This window comes from Primulina eburnea, chromosome 9, assembly GCF_022965805.1.
Source record: "Primulina eburnea isolate SZY01 chromosome 9, ASM2296580v1, whole genome shotgun sequence".
Classification (NCBI taxonomy): Eukaryota; Viridiplantae; Streptophyta; class Magnoliopsida; order Lamiales; family Gesneriaceae; genus Primulina; species Primulina eburnea.
In genome coordinates, this window is record NC_133109.1 from 6,778,099 (window position 1) to 6,795,787 (window position 17,689).

A 17,689-nucleotide genomic window follows, 5' to 3' on the forward strand; every position below is an offset into this window, starting at 1 on the left:
CAAATACTTGTGCGGTGCATCAGGGCAAAATAATTCACTAGAAAAACTTGTAAGTTTACAAAAAAACAATACTAGTGAAAGAATCAAACAACTCCCTTATAAAGGCGAGTAACAAATTGCATCCTAACTCTCTAACAAATCGTATAACCAAAATATGTAGGATGCATCAACTGAGAAGTGACAAATCTTCAAAACTCAACACACTAATCAAAACAGTGATTAAGTGTTGTCTACGGATGTGGTCAACACTTCACAGCAACAAGTTATCAATGACACGAGATTGCTATGCTTCGATAAACGTCTCTGCGTATGACTTCGTCTCTTCCAGCGTCTAGCTACTTCTGTATCTTCTTCTCCTATTTATACTAACTTGTCTTCACAGTCCTATAAAATATGGAAAACCAATTTTATAAGGAAACAAACTCTTTTGAATCAAGGATAGCATATCTTAAAGATCATAACTTATCTTGAAGATATTATCGGTGACTATATTAAATCTTATACGAGATCATATAGTATGTCTAGAAAGGCAAAACAAAAAGGATCTTTAAAAGAGGAAATTATTAAAAAGGAAATATGTCAAGGAATAAAATTCCTTTCACCTCAAAATAGTGCTTTAACGTTAACTTATATTGACGAAGACGACGATGAGGTGATGCTAGTTGACGATGATGATCTCCGTGATATGGTGAGGCAGAGGCTGGACCTTTTGCGAATTACTGTCAAGCTGACTGCTGAAAAGAATGCCACAAAGTATTATTCAAGTGGAAGTTCTACTCCCTTGAAATCACCTCCAGTGCAGAAACCGTTTCAATGTACTAAAACTGCTCTGGAGCCTCTATGTGAGACTCTTGTGAAGCTTTCGACTAATTTGGCATCTAAAGCGTCCACCTCCACACGCGATATTATGAGTCTCGTTAGCTACTTCTCAGAAGTGAGTTCGTCCTACTTGACCTATATTTCAGAGTTCCAACCTAGAATGCAGACTCCCACTGATAACTTTGTAATGAAAGACTCGGAAACATCCAAGGCTGATGCTGCCCAATCAATGGTTCGATCAAACGTTGGATTTGAAGGGTTCATCAAGCAAAATGAGAGCATGGAAAAACTTGAACTGCTGGCAACCGTGATAGAAAATTCTGTGAAACTTGGTGATAAAAGTGTAGTAAGCATAAAGGCTTCTTCTGCAACTGGAGCTGGTTTAAATGATGTGGGAGTTGACTCAAAAACTTTCAATGCTGGCTGGCCAGTGAGGGATTCTTTGCAATGTCCAGGCCCCGCTGCAAAATATAGGGTGGTTGGTAAGAAAGAATAGTTCGAGCAGATCAGTGAATGTTTTTCGAAGGATAAGTCTTCCCTGAGATCGTCTCACTTGTAAACAAAGATTGGTTTTCTGGGATGAGTGATGTTTCCAGTAATGTTCCGGTAAAAAATGCAACCAGTCCTAAACCTGAATTAGACCTCGTCAATCCTAGTTCAAAGAAAACGGCCTCAGCTTCTCCGTCGCGTCCTGCTCGTAGTGCTGTTAAACTTAGTCGAAAGGATGATCTCTCCAAAAGCTGTCATCAGGATTATTTCTGCGATGGCTGTGGGGCTAATCCTATATTTGGCCCTAGGTTCAGATCAAAAGTGCGAGTATGATGAGTATAGTACATCTACTTGTTTGAGTTAAATTTGTGACCCTAATGAGTTCACTTCTCCCCCTGCAGAATGTTAGGTGAATGGGGCCGCTACATTTAATTGTATGCAATGCATTTTGCCAAAATGCATTGCGTCAAAAAACGTGTCTAATTAATTGGTGGCTGCAGAAAAGGAACACGGCTTCTTTTTGTTCACACGAGGATATTTCGCCTATAAATAAGTGCGTAACATGTATTGTAAAATCATCCCATTGAAAGCTTATCGAAGCATTCAAAAATAAAGAGAGCAAAAGAAAATATTTTGTTCTCTTGTGTGAGTTAGAGAAAATATTTTCTCGGTTATACTCGGGTTGAGAGTGTGAGATATTTAGTGTATTGTTGTATACACTTGTTGTAATATTTCTCCGGTTATAAAAGATTTGCAGTAGCTCCGTGGACGTAGCCTATTTTGGGTGAACCACGTAAATCCTCGTGTTCTTGTTGATTGATTATTCCGCAATTTTCAGTACTCTATTATCATCGTGATCGGCATCGCTTCGGGGTAATTCCCCAACAACTGGTATCAGAGCCTTGTTGTGAAAATTTTTAAGAATTCTGAGTATGCTCTGTGGTTGCAGCTTTGTCTGATCTTCCACATCAGAAAAGATTTTTTAGATTTTTTGCTAAAGCTAGAGAAGTGATAGCCGGAGATGATGGATTGGGACCGGGAATCAACAAGTTTGACGGAACAGATTTTTCGTTCTGGCGGTTACAGATAAGAGATTATCTGTACAGTAAGAAGCTGCATCAACCTCTATCAGGAAAGAAACCGGAAAAGATGGAGGATGATGATTGGGAGCTTCTTGACCGACAGGTTTTAGGTGTCATACGATTGACCCTAACAAAGAATGTGGCACATAACGTAGCGGAGGCAAAAACCACAGAAGAGATGATGTCCATTTTATCGGACATGTACGAGAAGCCATCAGCAAACAACAAAGTACATCTCATGAAGAAGTTATTCAACTTGAAGATGGGAGAAGGTGCTTCGGTGGCTAAACACATCAATGAGTTCAACACGATTGTTTCTCAGCTAACATCGGTTGAAATTAATTTTGATGATGAGATTCGTGCACTTATTCTTTTGGCGTCTTTACCAAATATTTGGGAACCAATGCGGGCAGCGGTTAGCAACTCTGTTGGAAAAAGAAAGCTACAATTCAATGATGTCAGGGATCAAATTCTTGCTGAAGAAGTTCGTAGGATGGATTCGGGTGAAGGAACATCATCGAGATCTGCTCTAAATCTCGAGAACAGAGGAAGGGGCAGGAGTAGCGAAAAGAGTTCTAACCGATGGCGCGGTAGGTCCAAGTCAAGAAATGGAAAAGACAAAATCAACCTTGAAAAGAATCTGAAGTGCTGGAGCTGTGGTGAAATTGGTCACTTAAAAAAGAACTGCAGATCGACGAAGAATAATGCCAATGCAGTCACTGAGGAAGTACATGATGCTCTGCTATTATCCATGGAAATCCCTGTTGATTCTTGGGTTATGGATTCGGGAGCTTCGTTTCATACCACTGGTGATCGTGATGTGTTTGACAATTACATCGCTGGCGATTACGGAAAAGTTTTCCTGGCTGATGGAAAACCCTTGGAAATTGTAGGTATGGGTGATGTACGGATGAAGATGTCAAATGGATCTGTCTGGAAAATCAACAAAGTCAGGCATGTACCAAAATTGACACGCAATCTGATCTCGGTGGGACAGCTCGATGATGAAGGCCACAATGTAACCTTTGGTGATGGTACCTGGAAAGTAAACAAAGGAGCCATGATTGTTGCTCGAGGAAAGAAAACTGGAACACTGTATATGACTTCCAGTTGCAGAGACACACTAGCAGCTGTGGATGCTGGAGCCAATTCAAGTCTATGGCATTATAGACTTGGACATATGAGTGAGAAGGAATGAAGATGTTGGTGTCAAAAGGAAAGCTACCAGAATTAAAGGCTGTTGAACACCAACTATGTGAAAGCTGTATCTTTGGAAAGCAGAAGAAGGTGAGCTTTTCAAAAGGCGGTAGAGAACCCAAAGCAGCAAAGTTGGAGCTGGTTCATACTGATGTATGGGGACCATCTCCTGTGACATCCCTTGGAGGCTCGAGATACTATGTCACATTCATTGACGATTCGAGTAGAAAAGTTTGGGTTTATTTTCTGAAAAATAAATCTGATGTTTACGAAAACTTTAAAAGGTGGAAAGCCATGGTGGAAAATGAGACCAACTTGAAGGTGAAGTGCTTACGGTCTGATAATGGTGGGGAATATGAAGATGATGAGTTCAAGAAATATTGTGCACAGAACGGGATCAAGATGGAGAAAACCATTCCTGGTACACCTCAACAGAATGGTGTAGCTGAAAGGATGAACAGGACCTTGAATGAACGCGCAAGAAGCATGAGATTGCATTCTGGATTGCCAAAATCATTCTGGGCTGATGCTGTTAACACTGCAGCATATCTGATCAACAGAGGACCTTCGATACCGCTTGACTGCAGAATACCCGAAGAGGTATGGAGCGGCAAAGAAGTAAACCTTTCTTTCTTGAAAGTGTTTGGATGTCTATCCTATACTCATATTGATTCAGCAAGCAGAACAAAACTTGATCCTAAATCAAAGAAGTGTTTCTTTATTGGTTATGGAGATAATGAATTTGGTTATCGGTTCTGGGATGACCAAAATCGGAAGATCATTCGGAGCAGGGATGTAATATTTAATGAGCAACTTCTGTACAAGGACAAGTCAGACATTGGAGCTGGAGATGAATGTCCTGAAGTCAAGAAAACCGATGAAGTGCCATTGAAATATATTCCTGTGAATGAATCGAAAACCAGTAACCAGGAAGATGAAGAAGAAACTGCACAAGATGATGACCCACAAACTCCGGTGATTGAACTCAGGAGATCTTTGAGAACCATTAGACCACCTGAAAGATACTCCCCTGCACTTCACTATATTTTGCTGACAGACAAAGGTGAACCGGAGACCTATGAAGAGGCAATGAAAAATGATGATTCAGTCAAGTGGGAGTTGGCCATGGAAGATGAGATGGATTCACTGTCATCCAATCAGACGTGGGAGTTGACAGAACTTCCGCGAGGCAAAAAGGCGTTACATAACAAGTGGGTGTACCGGTTAAAAGAAGAACATGATGGTAGCAAGCGGTACAAGGCAAGACTTGTTGTAAAAGGATTCCAACAACGGGAAGGAATTGATTACACCGAGATTTTCTCCCCGGTGGTTAAATTAACCACTATCAGGACAGTACTTGGAATAGTGGCGAATGAAGATTTACATTTGGAGCAGTTGGATGTAAAGACTGCGTTTCTTCACGGTGACCTAGATGAAGAAATTTATATGAAACAGCCACAAGGCTTTGAAGTACGGGGAAAAGAGAAAATGGTGTGCAAACTTCAGAAGAGCTTGTACGGTCTCAAACAAGCTCCAAGACAGTGGTACAAGAAGTTTGATGGATTCATGAGTGAAAATGGTTTCCTAAGGTGTCAAGCTGATCACTGCTGCTATGTGAAAAAGTTTGACGGTTCTTATATCATACTACTGTTATATGTAGATGATATGCTGATAGCTGGAGCTTGTCTGGAAGAAATTGATAAACTCAAGAAAGATTTATCAAAGGAATTTGCCATGAAGGATTTGGGTGCTGCAAAGCAAATCCTTGGAATGAGGATCTTTAGAGACCGGGTGAATGGAATCTTGAAGTTGTCTCAAGAAGAGTACGTGAAAAAGGTGGTTAGCAGATTTAACATAGATGAAGCTAAATCTGTGAGTACTCCTTTGGCTAGTCATTTCAAACTAACCAAAGCACAATCACCATCGACGGAGCAGGAGCATGCTTATATGAATAAGGTTCCTTATGCTTCTGCTGTCGGAAGCCTCATGTATGCAATGGTATGTACAAGACCAGACATAGCACATGCAGTGGGAGTTGTGAGCAGGTTTATGAGTAATCCAGGAAAGCAACACTGGGAAGCAGTTAAGTGGATTCTCAGGTATTTGAAAGGTACTGCTAGTTGTTCTTTATGCTTCAGGAGGTCAAAATTGGGCTTACAGGGTTTTGTCGATGCCGATATGGGTGGTGACCTGGATGGCAGGAAAAGTACTACTGGATATGTGTTCACATTAGGTGGTACAGTTGTAAGCTGGGTGTCTAAGCTGCAAAAGATTGTTGCGCTTTCGACTACTGAGGCTGAGTATGTTGCAGTTACAGAAGCTAGCAAGGAAATGATATGGTTGAGATCCTTTCTGGAAGAATTGGGTCAGAAGCTTGAAGATAGCACATTACACTGTGACAGTCAGAGTGCTATTCATTTAGCAAAAAATCCTGTTTATCATGCAAGGACAAAGCACATACAGGTTAGGTACCATTTCATCAGATCAGTGCTGGAAGATGGAATCTTGATGCTGGAGAAGATTCCTGGAAGTTAAAATCCAGCCGATATGCTCACGAAGACGGTAACCATTGACAAACTGAAGTTGTGTTCAACATCAGTTGGATTGCAAGAATAAAAGGGACATATGAGCTGTTGCAATGATGATGTGAAGACGTGATTGAAATCAAGTCTTCAAGTGGGAGAAATGTTAGGTGAATGGGGCCGCTACATTTAATTGTATGCAATGCATTTTGCCAAAATGCATTGCGTCAAAAAACGTGTCTAATTAATTGGTGGCTGCAGAAAAGGAACACGGCTTCTTTTTGTTCACACGAGGATATTTCGCCTATAAATAAGTGCGTAACATGTATTGTAAAATCATCCCATTGAAAGCTTATCGAAGCATTCAAAAATAAAGAGAGCAAAAGAAAATATTTTGTTCTCTTGTGTGAGTTAGAGAAAATATTTTCTCGGTTATACTCGGGTTGAGAGTGTGAGATATTTAGTGTATTGTTGTATACACTTGTTGTAATATTTCTCCGGTTATAAAAGATTTGCAGTAGCTCCGTGGACGTAGCCTATTTTGGGTGAACCACGTAAATCCTCGTGTTCTTGTTGATTGATTATTCCGCAATTTTCAGTACTCTATTATCATCGTGATCGGCATCGCTTCGGGGTAATTCCCCAACACAGAAAGGAGGATTATGATCTGTGCATCCTCTGTTTTTCCAGGAAGGAAAACGATAGCGACTATATTCGAATGGATCGCCCCGAGGACGATCATCACCAAGTGTTTGACTGATTCTGTATGCATATATATGACCATTCCATTGTTCAAATTTCATCTTTCTTTGGAACTAATTTTCTTCTGAAATGTCTCGTTTGTTATTAACAATATATTATATTTATATATACCCGTTTCTTTTGCAGAAATGTCTTGGATCATCCGAAAGAGAACTTTCATGTGAATCTTCGAAGTCACCAAGCTCCAAGAGTGCACAAGAAATTTCTCAGCTGTTTAGAGATCATCATCGCCTTGAAAAAGAATGAATTATGGTTTGATGGTGATTTCATCTGTTAGGTTGTTTGATTCTATAAACGTTTTAGTTGTTACATTCTTTCCAGAAATATTATTTAACACAAATATTAATTGTCTTATTAAATACGAATATAAAGTTAGGAAAAATATAAAAAAAAAAATTGTCATTTATTGAAGCAAAATGCAGAACACTTATATCCATATTGAAATTTGCAAAGAAATTTTTTAAAGGAATTTTCAAAACCAAATTTTAGTAATGGAAAGTAAAATGTATTGCTGAAATTCGATTTATTATATCACTGGTCATAAGATGATAGTAAATGAACTTTTTTTACGCAAATAGACGACATTACAAAGTTAAGAAATTTAAATTATTTTTTTTCTTTGAAATTGTTGGGATCAAAAGTTGTTCGGATCTTTAATTGAAGCTAGTTGAAAATATCAAATTACTAAATATTAATTTTTTGTTCATTCACGTGCTTAAATAATGAAAAAGGTATTTAATTTTTTTTATAAGAAAATAACATATAAGCGGCTAGCTGGTGGTATTGGTAAACAAGAGTGTCAATTCGGGTGGATCGGGTGGGTTGAGCTGGGTTAAGCAATAGTATTATTCAAAAATTGCTCAACCCGAACCCGAGCCAACCCGAATCCGAATCCGAATCAACCCGATTTTGATTTTTAAAATTTTTTTTAAAAAAAATTAAATAATATTAATATAAAATAATATTGTAATTTAAACACCTAATAAAAAAATCTCCGTCATACAAATGATTTAAATTTGAAAGTGTAATCGTCGAAAAATAAAATATTTACTAAATCAAATAAATAATTGTTTAAAAATAAAAAAAATATTCAAAATAAATATTAAATTATGAAAATTTATGATATAAATATATAATAAATATTTTTTCAGACATATAATATATAAAAATGTAGGCAATATTTATTAGTTATATTTTTTAAAAAAGATTAAAATTTTCGGGTCAATCTGGGTTGACCCGAACCCAACCCAACCCGATTATTTTTTCGGGTAATCTATCGGGTCCAACCTGAACCCGAAAACCCGAACCAAAACTTAATTTTTTTCGGATTAAACCGTGTCGGGTTGGTGAATCGTGTCTGATTTTGACACCCCCATTAGTAAACTAAGAGCACAAGTTAGGAAGACATGAACCAAATTATCTTTGGTTCAAGAAAATTCGGGAAAATAATATATTTTTCAAGAAATTAATCAAATTGTGGTTATTGACATTAATAATACATCTTTTTTTTTTTTCAAGTTAGGAAGACATGAACCGAATTATCTTCGGTTCAAGAAAATCCGGGAAAAATAATATATTTTTTAGGAAACTAATCAAATTATGGTTATTGACATTAATAATACATAAATTTTTTTCCAAAAAAAATTATTTTTAATAACATTTGATAATAATAAATAATAAAATTATTTGTTGACATCACATATATCTAAGAGCACACTAAGTAATACCACGTCATCAATCCAATATACCATCAACCAAATATATATACCATCAACCAAATCTTCATTTATTTTTTCATTTTAAAAAAATAATTTATAATTTTTAAGTTTAGTTTAATTTAAGTAATTTTATTTATACCTTTTCATCAATATTTTTTATTTAATATTGAATTTATACTTTTTCATCAATATTTTTTATTTAATATTGAGTTTATGTATATATTTTGACAATTACCTAATATAATTAATTTAATATTAATATTTATTTTTAAAAACATGGTACAACATAGAAATACGAAGGTTTGATAAATTAGAAATTCCAACTAAATGTTTCATAGTTAATAAATTAGCCATTCGCTGATATATACAAATTGTTTTCTAAAGGTATTCAACCAAGTCGTGACGAAGTTGATGATGCACTTGACTATTACGTAACACGAAATTTCTTTAAAAATATTCAATAAATTTTGGGGTTGAGCTCTAATTCGCTATGAAATTATCTTGTTCATCACGATCCTAAATCAATATTGCGTGACTCTCGTCTTCAATAATCCTGATGTATAAATATTATATGTATACATGATTTATTTGCATTTATCCATAAATCAATATAATGTCGCATTGGACCTCTTATAATTGCCCAAATAGCTTGAAACACCCTAAATGTCTGCTCAAATTCTTTTTTGCAACCTCTTATCTTTTCTTAAATTTTATTCTTTGGGATCCTGTTAGGAAAAACACTTCACGAAAGTGGATCATTTCGGGTATATATCATTTGTCAGGTAATATCCTTATATATGTTAAAAAATTTAATTGTCTTGTCATGAGATTTTTAATATATACATTTTTTAATATACAATATAACTTGTTGAGATCTAAATATAGTTTAGAGGATGTTGAGTAAATTATTTAAAAATATTGGCAAAAATCGAGTTTGCTTCAACAATTTTTAGGCTATTAAGGAACTTCTTGAATGGCCAAACTTCGTTGAACCACTTAAAAAATAAACAGTTACGAAACAGTCTCACTGGACTAGTGATAAAATATATATTCAATATAAACAGTAATTAACAAAAAAAAGGTTAGTTATGCAAGGAAGCAGTAGAAATTGCACAAGGTAAAGAAGACATAATTTATAGATGTTCAGTTATTAATACTCTTATGCAATATTTTCTTTCACTCAAGAAGAAATACACTAAAAAACTTTGGTTTTACAACACTTTGTATCAAAACACTCTAACTAGGATTTATCACTGCCAAAATCGAAACTCTTATTGATTATGAAACGTCCACTACTCGTTTTTTCTTTCAAATGTACTAGATTTTTTTTTTCATATATATATATATATATATATATATATATATATATATGTATTTTTAAATATATTTTTGCATCATTTAAAATAAACCAACCAACCTATTATTTGAAAATCCAAATAAGCATATGCAAAACATAAAATCATAAATCGTAAACCAAAACTAGCATTTTTCAAAATAAAGCATAAATTCTTCTCAAAACCAGTCAAAAGCATAAAATCGTAAAATCTTTAAAATAATCTTAATACAGAAAACTAAAAAGGTCATCGGGTTATATGCACCATCAGTCCAGTTAGTTCAACCATCAAGCCCTCCAACACCATCAAAATCATGTTCACATGCATCAATCACACCTAGTGAGTCTAATGATACAACAAACCTTAACCATGATAGCAAGTAATATATATACATTCACATACCACAGTGAAAATATTTTTAATAAAAATAGCTTTTCATTAATATACTATCCTTTAAGGTGATTTCTGTTAATCAATTGTGGCCATCCTTTAATCATTCAGTCAATTGATCAATCTCAGCTGTAACCATGGTGCCAGGCGGTGAGACAACATTCACCACTTTTCCATTATATTGCTTGGCCTATAGTCGACGGGGACATCAGCGACGCTCTCACCCGTCCACTGAGCCTTGACCTTACATATCATCATATCTTTTCGATAGAGATTTGATAACCATGGTCTCTCTCATGAATCCCCATTTCCTTACCGTCACAATTAAATAACTTCTTTCAAAACAATTTTCCTCGTTTCCATCACTTTGGAAAAATATGTGCAATAATATCTTTTTTTTTTCCTTTTAAACCAAGCATGCAACACGTCTTTTAACATTATCTTTTTTTTATCATAAAATCACATAAAATTTCAAAATAAACATTTATCATTCATTACAACATTCAGGGCACTACCAGGACGTCTGACAGATTTTGGGTGTAAAATGACTGTTTTGCCCCTGAAACCCTAACTTCCCAATTTACCCTTGGATGATAAAACGATGACCCGAATCTATTCAAACTTAACATATCACCTTAAAATACACTCATCACTACAAGAAAAAAGGCGAAAAACAACGGTTTTTAACCATTGTCGTAGGTCAAAAAAACTGTTGTTAAAGTCTCTGTGGTTAAATGGTGGGATCAAAGACAAGGGTGAAAAACCGTTGTCGTAGACATCAAAGACGACGGCGAAAAACCGTTGTCGTAGGTCTTGTAAAACCGTTGTTAAAAGCCCTGTGGTTAAAGAGTGTGCTAAAAGACAACGGTGAAAAACCGTTGTCGCAGACGTCTAAAGACGACGGTGAAAAACCGTGGTCGTAGCATTGAAAAATCGTTGTTAAAAAAAACGTTGCGAAGGTTCTTCTAAACAACGGCGTCGCTAATTGCGACGGTTTTCTGCATTCTGTCGCAATTTAGCGTTTAGCGACGGGTTTTATTAAGCTGTCCGTCGCTAATTAGCGACGGTTTGTCTTATGATTTCCGTCGCTATTGTTTTTCGTAAAATAAAAAAAATTTACGGTTCTAATTTTGTAAACCTAACAATCTTACTAAATTAATATATTTATAATCTTTATCTTTAACACTTAAAATTGAAATTGAAATTTAATGAAAATTGTGGACAAATCGTAGAATAAAAAAAATTCAAGTGAAAGTTAAATGAAAATTGTTGAGTGGAGAACACTTCGGTGTGGGGAGAAAGTGAACAGAGTGCGGATATTTATAGCACATGTGCGACGATGTATGAGTAAACCGTCGCTAGTAGCCACAGTTTTTGATTAAACTGTCGCTAATAGCGACTACTAAATTAATACCGTCGCTATTTGCGTCGGTTATTTAGCCCGTCGCTATGAGCGACGGTGTTTGAAACAACCGTCGCATACATTAGTTTAGCGACGGTTGTTTTGTTGCTAATTTTAAACGTCATGAATATAAAATGCGACGGTTCAGGCATCGTCGCTAAAATAAATCGACGGCGGGTTTCCATAAACCGTCGCTACCGTAGCGACGGTTCGGATCTAAAACTCCGTCGCTAAAGTTAAATTAGCGACGGTAATTTGTAAAACCGTCGCTAATTATTAACCGATTTTTTAAAAAAACTTAGAAACTACTACAACGTTTTTCAAAAAACCGTTGTCTTTCACCAAATAAAACACTAAGAAACGACAACGTTTTCAAAAACCGTTGTCTTAGTTAAAAATCCATCTGAAAGACAACGGTTTGTGTAAACCATTGTCTTTGACCCTTGACATAATCTTATATAGACAACGGTTTTTGAAAAAACGTTGTTGTAGCCCAAAAAAACCATCCGAAAGACAACGGTTTTTAAAAACCGTTGTTGTAGCCTAATAAAAAACCTCTCATAGACAACGGTTGTTAAAACCGTTGTTGTAGCAAAAAAAAAAAAAAAAGCTCTTAGACAACAGTTTTTAAAAACCGTTGTCGTATCCCGAAAAAAAAACGCCCATAGACAACGGTTTTTAAAAATCGTTGTCGTAGACACATCAAAGACAACGGTTTTAGAAATCGTTGTCGTAGACACATAAAAGACAACGGTTTTTAAAAAACCGTTGTCTATAAGCGGGTTTTTTATGCTACGACAACGGTTTTTGTTAAAACCGTTGTTAAAAGAAAAAAGACAACGGTTTTAATAAAAACCGTTGTCGTATGGGTGTTGTTGATTTGTATTTTTCTTGTAGTGCATAAACATTTCTTAGACGTAAATTTAAGCTCATCGACTAATTTCTCAATTAGTTTTAAAACTTAAACGTACGTCCCAGTTTTAAGCCAAATCAACTCGAAACTTAACCAAACTTGAATCATAACTTATTAACCCTAACTATACCCTATGCAATCCAAATCAAGTCAATTAAAACCATTGAACAAGCCTAGAAGGCTACTGAATTTTCTAAACCTAGTTTCGAAACCCTAGCCTCACAAGCTTGCACCCTTCGGCCCTAGCCCTCAACCAGCAAGATCAGCCCCTATGAACCCTTCCTAGGACCATAAGTGAACCCATATAAGATAATGGAACATCCCTACAGTAGCTAGGACTTGCAAACCCATAAATCGTGCCGTTGAAGCTTGCGCACTAAGGGATCATCTACAACCTTTCCCTCTTCGAACCAGCCCTTCCCTAATCCATCTAGGACCATTTGGGTAGTGGTAGATCGATTAGCTAAGTCGACACATTTCAATCCGTATAGTCAAGAGTATAGTTTTGATCGCATGAAAAGGCTATAAATTCAAGAGATTCTTAAATATCATGGTGTGCTAACGAGTATAGTCAATGACAGAGACTCACGCTTTACCTCAATGTTTTGGGGAAGTTTTCAGAAAGCGTTTGGAACAGCATTGAGTCTGAGTACTTCCTATCATCTAGAGACCTATGGTCACTCTGAGAGGACTACTCAGATACTCAATGACATGTTATGTGCTTGTGCTATGGATTTTGGACCACCATTACATGATCATCTACCGCTTGTGGAGTTTGCATATAACAATAGCTACCACAACAACATTGGTATAGCTCCGTTCTAAGCATTGTGTGGTAGATATCATCGTACTCCATTGTTTTGGGACGGAGTTGGAGAACGACAAGTGCAAGTACTTGAATTAGTGCAACAAACGATTGACAAAGTGGAACTGATCAAGAAGAGAATTAAAATTGCACAAGATCGTCAATCTAGTTACACGAAAACCAAGTGTAGACCCATACAGTTGTAGCCAAGGGAAAAGTTTTCCTTAAACTTTCACCATTTCCCAGAGTGAAGAGATTTGGACTCAAGGCGACTTGGGAGTTAGAGAGTCGTATGCGTTCAGAGTATCCAAATTTGTTTTGAGTGATATTTTATTCAGTTGTATTTTTACTTCAGTTATAATTTCAAAAACAAAATCTTTGTAAGGATGGGCGGATGTAATGACCTGAGTCCTTATTCTGAATGAAGTACTAATTCAGATATTATTAAAGAGTTGTTCATTAAGCATTATTTTGGAATTGATATTTCGGGACCAGCCTGTTGAGATCTACCAAATTTAAAATGGAACAGTCGTTCTACTTCTAATTACATTATCCATTGAAATCCAACTAGACGAATGAGATTATAACACGTAGCAGATGAGATTAATTTTGGATTTTCTGAACTAGTCCGAATGCAACCTATAAATGGAAGATGATTTCATTTGTTTCTTACGCCGCTTTCCTTCAGCTGCTCTCTCTCGAGTTCTAGCCATATAACTTAGGTTTTCTAGCTAGTTTCTAGGGCATTTTATTATCGAGATGCTTTGGAGCTAGTGGGGGTTGGTGAACCAGGACATGCAGATTGAGACATCATCAGCGGGTTGACGACAGATGCAATTATAATTTTTGGAACATTTCACGTTCGCAATCTTTATTTTGATGTCAACAAAACTTGTTATTGTGTTTCTAACATATTTACTCAAGTGTGAAGTTATTAAAATAATAAGCAAGCTGAAACTGAATTCTGCACAAACTGAATTTCTGGCAAGCTTCAGTATTTTGATGATATCTCTCAACTGGATGATTCAAATGACAATCCGCCAGCATACTGATCAGAAAACTCAAATTGAAACAAGGCGTATGTCATGTTAGTTGGGCAAAATCGGATGTTATCAAGGTCTAACTGACGCTGAATTACCGAACTGATTACACGAAAACAACAATCAGTTTGGTATGAGTAGTTGCGGTATTTTTTTTTTGTCATATCTCTCAGCACGTTTATTGGAATGAAGCGATTCAGTATGAGTTGGAAAGATAAGACGATGGTCTACAAATCATCTTCAGAAGTCAAAGTCTGAATCGAAGTTTAAAATGCTGATAAATGATGATGAATCTACTGGTTCTGTACAAACTGAAATTAGCTAGGCTGATTTCAGCAACCTAGCTAAATTGAGCTGAACCAGTTGCTGACCAGCTGCACTGAACTAAACCAGTAGCTGACCAACTGAACTGAACCAGCAGCTGACTAGCTGAAACTGAACCAGACCAACTGAACCAAACCAGCTGAACTTAACCAAACCAGCAGCTTAACAACTGAACGGAACTAAAACAGATGTTGACCAGTTGAACTGAACGACCAGTTGAGTTGATATGAGTTGACGAGTCGGGAAAATGTCCAGCAAGACGAATTTGACCGTTGCAATTTCAGAAACAATACATAAACTCTCGAAATTGTCATATTCTTGTATCTAAGGTATATATCAATGTTGGGGCCTATAAATACAACATCTAGAAGATCAAACAAGAGCTTTTGAAGAGGATTCAAAGCATGAGCAGTTAGCATGAATAAAAAAGCTAGTTGAGCGCACAAGCCCTTGTGTGAGGATATATTTGAGATATACACTGTAAAGGATAAATTCCTCACACACAATCACTCACACATATACAAGAGAGTTAAACTTCAAATATTAGTTGAGTGATTTTTACACAAAGACGTAAAACATTGTGTTTGTAGTCTTTGCATACGAGACATTAAACAATATGCTGATTGTTAGGTGCTGCCTACAATCTTGAGTGCTAGGAGTTCTAGTTGGGTGCTGCCCTTCCAGAGTGGGTTTGTACAAAGAGTTGTATAAATCAAAGTCTTCTAGTGAATCCTTCCCGAGGTGGAAGAAGGGGTGACGAAAGAGTATTTGAAGTTTTCGGACATCCATAAACAAATTCGTGTCTATTTGTTTATTTCATTTACTTATCATTTCCATTGTTTTAAGGATTCATTGTTGAAGTATTTTATGTGTTCTTTAAATACAAAATTATTGCATACCAAGTGTTTGATAAAATACTTCAACCAAAATATTTTGACTCATTCAACTTGAATATATTTTAAATGCTTTACAAAATATTTAATTGGTTTCTACGAAGGATTATTTCGAGTGTCTTCCGCTTGGTTTGAAAACCAAACTCGATTTAATTCACCGGTGTTCAATATTTCAAGAACCGAGCTATTGTAGCTCAAATATGATCCCCCTAACCGATCCTGTCAATAATCCTAAAGCCATAAATAGTTATTTAAGAATCATCAGGAAGAAATTTGAAGCATGTTTGATATTTCAGGATCTGGCTTGATAATGATTTCATTATGTTGGTATTGTTTAGGTTCAGATGACTAAACTTCTATCAGATTGTTTTAATGAGGTACGTGATGTACTTACTGAGATCCAAGCATAGTATACACCCTTATATGCTACATATTTATCTGTTGCATTATACATGTTTTACTGCCTTGGAATACTATACAAGACATATCACGTTGTACCTGATATCTTTTGAGATATACCTCGTTTGTCGGGGCCGCTCAGCCCTGTTCTGTATTGTGGACGGTTGGGTATCAAGCTACAGTGTCCATGGGCTCTAATGACCCTGGGCATTGTAAGTCTACGTATTGATGATGGGTGTAGAAGTCAAAACATGCCTAAGGTAGATCAGAGACTATACACTCTGGTGCCTCTAAACTGAGTATGAGATTTTTGACTTGATCCTTGATATCTTAGTATATTACATTTCAAATGCATCACATCAGTTTGTATACTCGTATATTCTCGTATCGGACGATTGTCGTTCAAATCTTTGTTTTCATCTTGGACACCCCATTCAACGGGATAGGTCTTAGGTTGGCCGGTTCGGACAGTCAGAACAGTGGCTAGAGCAGTTGGGTTTTCGGTACTAATCTAGTGAATGTTTTATTTGGGTTTTCGTTTTCTCGTGCATGATTATGTATTCGATATTGTAGTATTAACGTTTAAGCTAAGACTGCGATTATTTTTCTGTTTTCGTTTGAGTGTAATTAGATCATTAAGTTATTTGATTTTCACTGTTTAGTTGTTATCAAGTTTCTTATTAGTCAGATTAGTAGTGGTTCGGATAAAGACGTTACAACAACTGTGATAATAAAAAGGAATATATGTAGTATAAAACCTAAACCTACCAGATAAAAGAATCAGATTCATGTAAGACCAAAGCAACATCTGAAAAGGGAACATCTTTTGCTAAAGCATCATTTATAAATAGTGATTCATGATTCAAATTTTCTGCAGGGCAAAAAACCATTCAGTGAAGCCAATCACAAACCCTTGAAAAAGGAGAGAAAAGAAAAGAAAAATAGAAAAATGCTAAGAAGCTATGAGTGTCATAGTAGCAGCAGCAGCAGCTACTATGCTGAGAACTCTTCATCTTCCTTGGAATATTATACAGGGTATAACGATCCAAGAATGCAAAGATTTCCTCGCTTAGATGACGAGCACGCTGGAAAATTTGCCAGAGAGCTAGGAGTGCCTACCATGATGTCGAGTTTTTCTCACTTCTCAAATGTCTCAGATGTATTTAACAAAGATCCATTTTTTGCAGAAACTTTTGAGGATCATCCCAAAAAAAATTTCCACGTGAATCTTGAAAGGAAACAAGCTCCAAGAGTGCAGAAGAAATTTCTCTTTCTTGATCAAGAAAGGTGTGCTGGGATTGGTGTGGATAGAAAAGACGATTATGAAGAAAAAAACATCGACATGGAAGCAGACAGGTACATCAAACAGAGACACAAGAGTTTTGGAATGCGACAATGAGATAAAACCGTGTTAAAAAAACGTTGGATCATGCACGACAAACGTGTTGAACTGCATATCCTAAAAATGTAAACTTTTGTTTGTATACTTCTGTAGATACTAAGGTTTACAGCGAATAATATGCATCACTTGCATGTCTTTTGTGTGTCTACAAACGTTTGCTCACTGTCAAATCTGTCGATGTATAAAGGGAAAAAAGAA

The 17,689-nt window shown here is 36.2% G+C and overlaps 1 protein-coding gene and 1 long non-coding RNA gene across 2 annotated transcripts; both read left to right on the forward strand.

The window, feature by feature from the left end:
• Positions 1–517: 517 nt before the first annotated feature.
• Positions 518–1,315, forward strand: LOC140840698 (uncharacterized). Its single transcript, XM_073207871.1, has one exon. It carries the CDS (start codon positions 518–520, stop codon positions 1,313–1,315), a length of 798 nt encoding a protein of 265 aa, XP_073063972.1.
• Positions 1,316–16,968: 15,653 nt separating this feature from the next.
• On the forward strand, positions 16,969–17,362 carry LOC140840417 (uncharacterized). Its single transcript, XR_012119965.1, has 2 exons — positions 16,969–17,124; positions 17,277–17,362. It is a non-coding gene; the product is annotated as an uncharacterized lncRNA (long non-coding RNA).
• Positions 17,363–17,689: the final 327 nt, after the last annotated feature.

What these genes read in the sequence shown, in the direction of transcription:
- LOC140840698 (XM_073207871.1), top strand. Translation starts at nt 518, where the DNA reads ATGTCTAGAAAGGCAAAACAAAAAGGATCTTTAAAAGAGGAAATTATT.